Here is a 6,315-nt window from a genome sequence, read left to right as displayed (position 1 = left end):
TGCGTCTTGAAAATGTGTGGTCTCAAGACACTTCAAGAACACAGACAGCATAAAGCAATGGCTGATTAACTCCCGTGTGATAAATACATGAGTTTGGACCACTAAAGGAACCCACTAAACTATTCCCTGAACAACGCAAGGAGGACACACACTAATATTTTTTCAAACATTATTACAGTACACTGCTGAGCAGCTTAAGATCAAAAATGTCAGAAGAAAAGGTGTGTATGTGGAGAAACGAATGCAATGAGCTCTGATAACAGATGGTTTATTGGGACCCCTCATAACATTTTTCAAAAGAACTTGACAGCTTTTATTTTAATAAGACAGAGTGAACAGGAAATGGCTTAAAAGGTGCCATCAATCTTTTATTTAGCTAAGTACTGCCCTTCATTTTGAAGGAAATGATACAATTTCAAACTAGAACCTCCTCCTCAAGAAGTGGTGAAAGAAAGTGGACTTAACATACAACCTTCGAACAAAATTAAGGTTTCCACAATCTTCTGGGAAACAAAATGCATGTGGAGTCTGTATCCTGATGGGACTTCTACACAGGCCACAGGATTAGAACCAAGAACAAAACAGCATAATGAAAAGATGATGAAAGCGGTCAAATTTATCATTATCCTGATTTTTAAACAATTCACAAATAAAATCTAACTTCCCAAACAAATCTGTCGGATGACTGTTAGCACTTTTAATTTGTTTAAAAAAAAAAATGCCTAGACAAGCACATACTATATCAAGAGTCTTCAACACAGTGGATCCCATTTTAAGAAAAAGAAATAAAAAGAAAAACAAGTCGTTCTGAAATTTTCTTAGCTTTCCATAGTATATATCATATAAAATTAAAGTTTTGCTTCCAAAAAATATGTTTTCACGTGGTTGTTCTTGTCCAAGGGTGCCCTGAGGCCCAGAAGCACCGATGCTTTGAGAGGCTGAACCACTGAACCATTTTCATAAAAACTAAAAATCATCTTCAAGATCTGGAATAAAGTCTTCTGCTAGACATTTCACTGCTACAAAGTCATTTTAAATTAAACGTGGAATAAAAGCTACAAAAGTACCAGTTCTTCCCATAGAAAAAGTTGTGTAGCCGAAGTTGTAGGCTCCTTTGACATACATAAGCAGTCTCAATAAAATATTTGCTCAGGTAAGAAAATAGAATTTGTCTGGTTTCTTTTAGTGCGTGTTCCACAGGGTCCTGCTCATCCCTTCCACAGCTTCAGAAGAACATAGGAATCAATATTTCTTTCCTTCAAAGAGCGTCCATAATTCACAGTACAAAAGAGTTCTATGTCTTATTCCTAAGGAGAAACAAAAATTATTAAATATACTTTTGCTTTCTAAAGTGCCAAACGTAGCCATTGCCAGGACATTAAAAGAAATGATTTTTTCCCCCCACAACACGGATGTCTTAAAAACCAAGAGCTGACACAACCCTCTTCTTAGAGTCCTAAATTGATGCTGCTTTACTTCAAACCAGCAGTTCTCAACCTTCCTAATGCTGAGACACTTTAATACAACCCCTCACGTTGTGGTGACTTCCAATTATCCAATTACCTCATTGCCACTTCATAACTGTAATTTTGCTACTGTTATGAATTGTAATGTAAATATCTGATATCCAGGATACCTGGTATGTACCCCAAAGTGTCTGGATACACAGGTTCAGAACCACTAGTAAAGACCTTCTGCCCCCTAGAAGGATTTCCAATGGGATAGCTCTTCCTAAGTATTACATACTTGTCTTCACTGGTACCCAGCTGAATTGTTGGCAGCACAGTCCAAAAAATACCACCTGGAAAACATCTAGCTCCAAAAAGTAAGAATGCTACAGGTGTGGTAGAAGAAGCTATGAGTTCTTCCTTTGGGGGCACTCCATGTATAATACAAATCACCTGCTACACTGAGTGTGACCAGACTGTGTTTGTGTGTTGGGGGGTGGGGGATGGAGGGGGGGGATGATGAAGAAGGCAGGGATGGGAGAGCAGGAAGAGTTGGCTATTCCAAAACCACTGGGGACAGCTGTTCTGATCCTTCCCCTCCTGTTGTCCTGTTGTTCACTAACCGAAATCTGTTAGACATAGGTTTTCCTAAATGTCATCGCCTGTGTGTATCTTGTTCTGCTGTTTCAAGAACAAGGCCATATAAACAAATAGCTATGAGTACACAGAAATCAGATCTACATTCCCATCAGAAACAGATTCTCCCGCAATGTCCCAAACCATGGCTGGTGTATACACATCTTTAACATTCAAAGGAACAAGGACTTGTTTGGTAAATCACCATGAAAGCAGGAGATTTATTTAATGCCTTTATAATGAAAAAGTTTCATGCTGAGGTACTATGAAGATCTAGGCTTTAAAAAAAATAGCATATCAACTTTTATGTCTGAAAAAAAAGAGTGGGATTTAGAGATTCCTAAGCAAGGATCCCAAGAATGGCCATGGCTTCAGGGCACTCGAGTAAGATTCTGCTCCAGTGGGTAAGAACTAAGTCATAAATGACTTGTCCAGTGTAGTACAATGACTGTAGGAGGCAGGAAAGGCCTTTAACCATGCTCAAATTTTGAGAGCAGTTGACAGCACTTTGCTGTAAAAGCCCTGCCCACAATTTAGGGGACAGGCTGCAGCCATCATAAAGCCTTGCACTAAAGTGCATGGGAGTGAGTTCAGCAGCAGACCCAATTGCTAACTGTCAATCAACCACCAACACATTCCAGCATCACCAACCTACATTTGGGACCATAATCAAAACCTGTGTGATTCATGTCATCACTCTCAAGTCACCGACAAACTGAGTCCCATATAACAAGACTTTGCATCTTGAATGAAACTTCTCAACCATGGATGGCAAAGTAGACCTAATCCTAACCAGACCACAGCAACCGTCTGTTACCACCAGGCAGAACAAAGCCATGGTGAGGAAGGTGGACCAAGAAGAGAAAAACAAAAAGCAAAAAGAATCCTAGGTCCAGCTTTATTTTTACAGGGTTACTCTCACCATCGGCAAGGGGATAAGGGGGAGATTTAATTCTTGCCAGGGCATCACTGGTGGATTCCCTAGAGGATATTTTATGGGGTGGCACAAGCCAACCCCATCTGTGACCTGCAGATGAACGTGCCAAGCAGGTTTAATTAGATCAGAGACACAAAGGGCTATTGCCTCCCTTGATAACACCGCCAGAGCTCTAAGAGTCCACAACAGCAGGCCAAAAACGGAGGCAGCAGAAAGGCACCTTAATTGAATCCTTTCTCTGGCTGGCCCTTGACAATGATTTACTTGTAACCGAGGAAAGGGTTGGGAGCCAGACTCTGCTTAGAGCCGGCTTCCCAAGAGGAGGTACTTAGGGATGGAAGGAACAGAGGTAGAAGATTCTGTTTGTAGCCTGTAGCCTGAGTTTGCCAAAGTATTTGTTGCACTTAATAAGGGGGCTGTTTGGTTTCGGTCTGCTGCTCCCAGATCTCGTGGTTTCAGCAGCCCTGTGCCCCAGGAACCCATAAAATAAATCACTCCAGCCTCTAGGATCCTAAGCACAGCTCAGTGGGGGGAAGCAGATAAGCAGCTCTTCCAGCTGCCCTGCGGCGGCGCCTCCCAACCCCCTCCGGCCTTTGTACCCTGCATCCTCCAAGCAGAAAGTAGGGAGGGACACAGAGAGGCCAAATGCAGGGCACAGTTACTCCGCAATTCCCCAAGCCTGTTTGTATAAGGAAGGGTGAATTTGGTCCCAGATCTGTCAGGGTTGAAACTCCAAGCAAGTTCACACTTTACCTCAACTCAGAAAGGAAGGCAGACGGAGGTCCCCTCCCCCCGAAAGAAAATGCTCCCCATGGCCACCTACCAGCCAAAGTGCTCCTACCTGCTCCCTTCGTCCCCTTCCTCCTCCCCCGTTCAAAGTCGGCTGTGCTTTTCACAAACTCTGCGTTTTCCAAAAGGCCCAGGAATATCAAATGAGGCCCAGGCGAAGAGGGTGGGGTGGGGAGGAAGGGGGCGCGGCCGTTGCAAACAGCTCCCTTTTGCAGCTCTGAGTCTAGGCTAAATATCAGTGCACCACCGAGTCTCCATTCTCCTCCTCGGAGCCCGGTGCAGGGAGGCGCAGGGGAGACGGTGTAGTCCGAGCCGCTTCGCTGTCGCCCTCATCTGGCTCAGCCGGGTGAAGGTGCGTGGCGAGCTCCTGCAGCACCGCCGCGCGTCCGATTTGGTCGTTGCGCCGCTTCTCCATGATCAAATCCTCCAGGCTCTGGAACTCGAGAGTGTGGCTGCGCTGGGCCGAGAGCTGAATCTGCAAACGGTAGGGCTGCTTGCCGATGCGCAGCTCGCCACCGATTTTGAACTCGCGTTTGCCATAGCGGCACCAGGCGGCAAAGCTCTCCGAGTTGCGCCAGCTGAGCTCGCGCTCCTTGGCGCCCACGTGGGCCAGCGCGTTCCGCACAACAGCGCTGGGGCTCAGTGGCTTGTAGCGATACAGATCGTTGACCACGCGGCCACGTCGACCCTGGCTTGCATCGGTAAGGAAGCTGTTGCTCACCTCCAACCGGTGCAAATGCACCACTTGGAAATTGCCCACGTAGACAGCCCAGTGTGGGTACTGCGCCTGCGACACAAACTCCACGAGGTCGCCCGGACTGCACTTGTTGAGCAGGTTCTCGGGTGTGTAGGTGCTTAGTGCTGCCGACCCCGGCGCGAAGCTTTTCTGGTAGATGCACTCGTCGCGATAAAACACTGAGCATTCCACCTCATGCTGCCGCGGGTCATAGGGCTGCGGCGGGGGCAGGGGAGGCCGGTCCCCCGAGTCCGGCAACGCTCCGCCATCAGGCCCCTGGGGCGGTGGCTGCGGTTCCACGTCCTCGTCGTCATTGGAGAAAATATAAGAGACTCCTATGCGGGGCCCATCGTCTCGGTCCACGCCGGTCGGGTCGGCCGTGGGAACTTCCTTGTAACTTAGGTGGGTCAGTTTCTCCACCTGATTGCCCATCACGCTGTGGACACTCGTTCACAGGACTGAGAGAGGAGAAAGCGAAACCACCGCCAGAGTCATTGGCACTGGTCCCGGGGCAGGGGCTAAAGCCACCTGTTGGAAGAGGAGACAAGAAAAATATATTTGTAGGGGTGCCACTCAAGGGGAAGACGTTTTGTTCCGGTGAAAGAAACGGGGGATGGGGTGGGGGTACCTGGAGCCATTTTAGGGGGATTCTAGGGAGCGAGCTTTCTCGCGTTTCTCCAGCTCTAGGGTCAGGATTACCGGAGACATGGTCACTCCAGCTGCCCCCAGCCTCTAGCTATCACCTGGCCCCGGTCAAAGCATTGCATCAGCTGTTCCTACAGCTTCCGCCCGCGCCCTACCTGCCAACCCAGGTCAGGAGGGGGGGGGGAAGGAAATGGAAACTTTATTCCAATTTCCTTCTCTTTCCTAACTTCCCCTCCCACTCCGGGTCCTAACTAGCCCTTAGACGTCCCACACTGCCTGCACCTACTAGCAATCAGAAGCTCCCCCGGCGTGGCCGTGACAGGTGAGCCACCCACCTGGCTCACCTGCGACAAAGTCCTCGCTGCGGCTTGCCGGCCCCTCCCCCGCGCGCCCGCCCTGGGGTTCCGATTACCTGCGCCGACTCACTCGCGGAGAGGTGGAAGCCCTGGGGGACCGGGAGGGGCGCCCTGCCGCACCCTGAGACTTCTAGGGCGAGTTCGCAGGTGTGGGCTCCGCAGTGCCTCCTCTCCCAGCGCGGACCGGGACGAAGCCAGGCAGCGGGGAAAGACGCATTTCTTCCCTTCCCGCCCCGCACGGCTGCGTAGCACCCCAAGAAATGAAGGTGGTGGGGGCAATGCCTGTTCACGCCCGCTGCTATGCAACCCCTCACGCAGATCTCCCGGAAGGTGGAGCACGAAAAGGAAAGGAGGAGGTAGCTCGGCTTCCCGCGGTCCGCAGCTCCCGCTCGGACCGGGCGAGCAACAAGCGCCGGAGCGGGAGGGACGGGATTGTAGATCCGGCTCCGGGCAGCCGGGCGGGAGCGAAGCCCTTGGCATTTAAAGAGACAGACGCTGGCTCCCGGAGCTCGCGTCTTTCTTGCACCGGGCTTAGCCTCCCAGAGCCCCGCCCCCGCGCCGCCCCCAAGCTGCGCCGCCCTTCCAGAGCCACGCCCCCTCCGTAGCGGGTTTAAATCGCGCTGGTAGCTAGTCTACTCACCTTGGGAGCCGGCTTCCTGCACCGCCCAAGTCCGCCTGTTTTCCTGTTGGGGTTCTGAGAACTTGGAAATTAAATGCCATCTGGAAGTAAAATGCGAAATGCGAGGGGCCAGAAGAATTTGGTGTTTC

General features: G+C 49.9%; 1 protein-coding gene across 4 annotated transcripts; it reads right to left on the bottom strand.

The window, feature by feature from the left end:
* Window positions 1-710: 710 nt before the first annotated feature.
* Lratd2 (LRAT domain containing 2) lies at window positions 711-6,040 on the bottom strand. 4 transcript variants are annotated; one of them, XR_007592271.1, is made up of 3 exons: window positions 5,604-6,040; window positions 3,863-5,074; window positions 711-1,307 (listed from the first exon to the last, which is right to left on the bottom strand). XR_007592271.1 is itself a non-coding variant. In XM_050145017.1 (2 exons), exon 2 carries the CDS (start codon window positions 4,976-4,978, stop codon window positions 4,046-4,048), a length of 933 nt encoding a protein of 310 aa, XP_050000974.1. In that variant the 5' UTR covers window positions 4,979-5,074; window positions 5,604-6,040; the 3' UTR covers window positions 3,862-4,045. The 4 variants fall into 4 exon arrangements, 1 of the variants encoding a protein (XP_050000974.1); XR_007592273.1 differs by lacking the exon at window positions 5,604-6,040 and adding an exon at window positions 5,478-5,500; XR_007592272.1 differs by lacking the exon at window positions 5,604-6,040 and adding an exon at window positions 5,175-5,367.
* Window positions 6,041-6,315: the final 275 nt, after the last annotated feature.

This window comes from Alexandromys fortis, unplaced genomic scaffold (assembly GCF_014885135.2).
Source record: "Alexandromys fortis isolate MF-2015 unplaced genomic scaffold, M_Fortis_MF-2015_v1.1 scaffold_2_1_26212458, whole genome shotgun sequence".
Lineage (NCBI taxonomy): Eukaryota > Metazoa > Chordata > Mammalia > Rodentia > Cricetidae > Alexandromys > Alexandromys fortis.
The sequence above is the reverse complement of the archived record's forward strand: the minus strand, read 5'-3'. Positions and strand labels throughout refer to the sequence as shown.

Bases quoted from the DNA above. Each gene is read 5' to 3' on its own strand.
- Lratd2 (XM_050145017.1), bottom strand. From the start codon at position 4,978: ATGGGCAATCAGGTGGAGAAACTGACCCACCTAAGTTACAAGGAAGTT.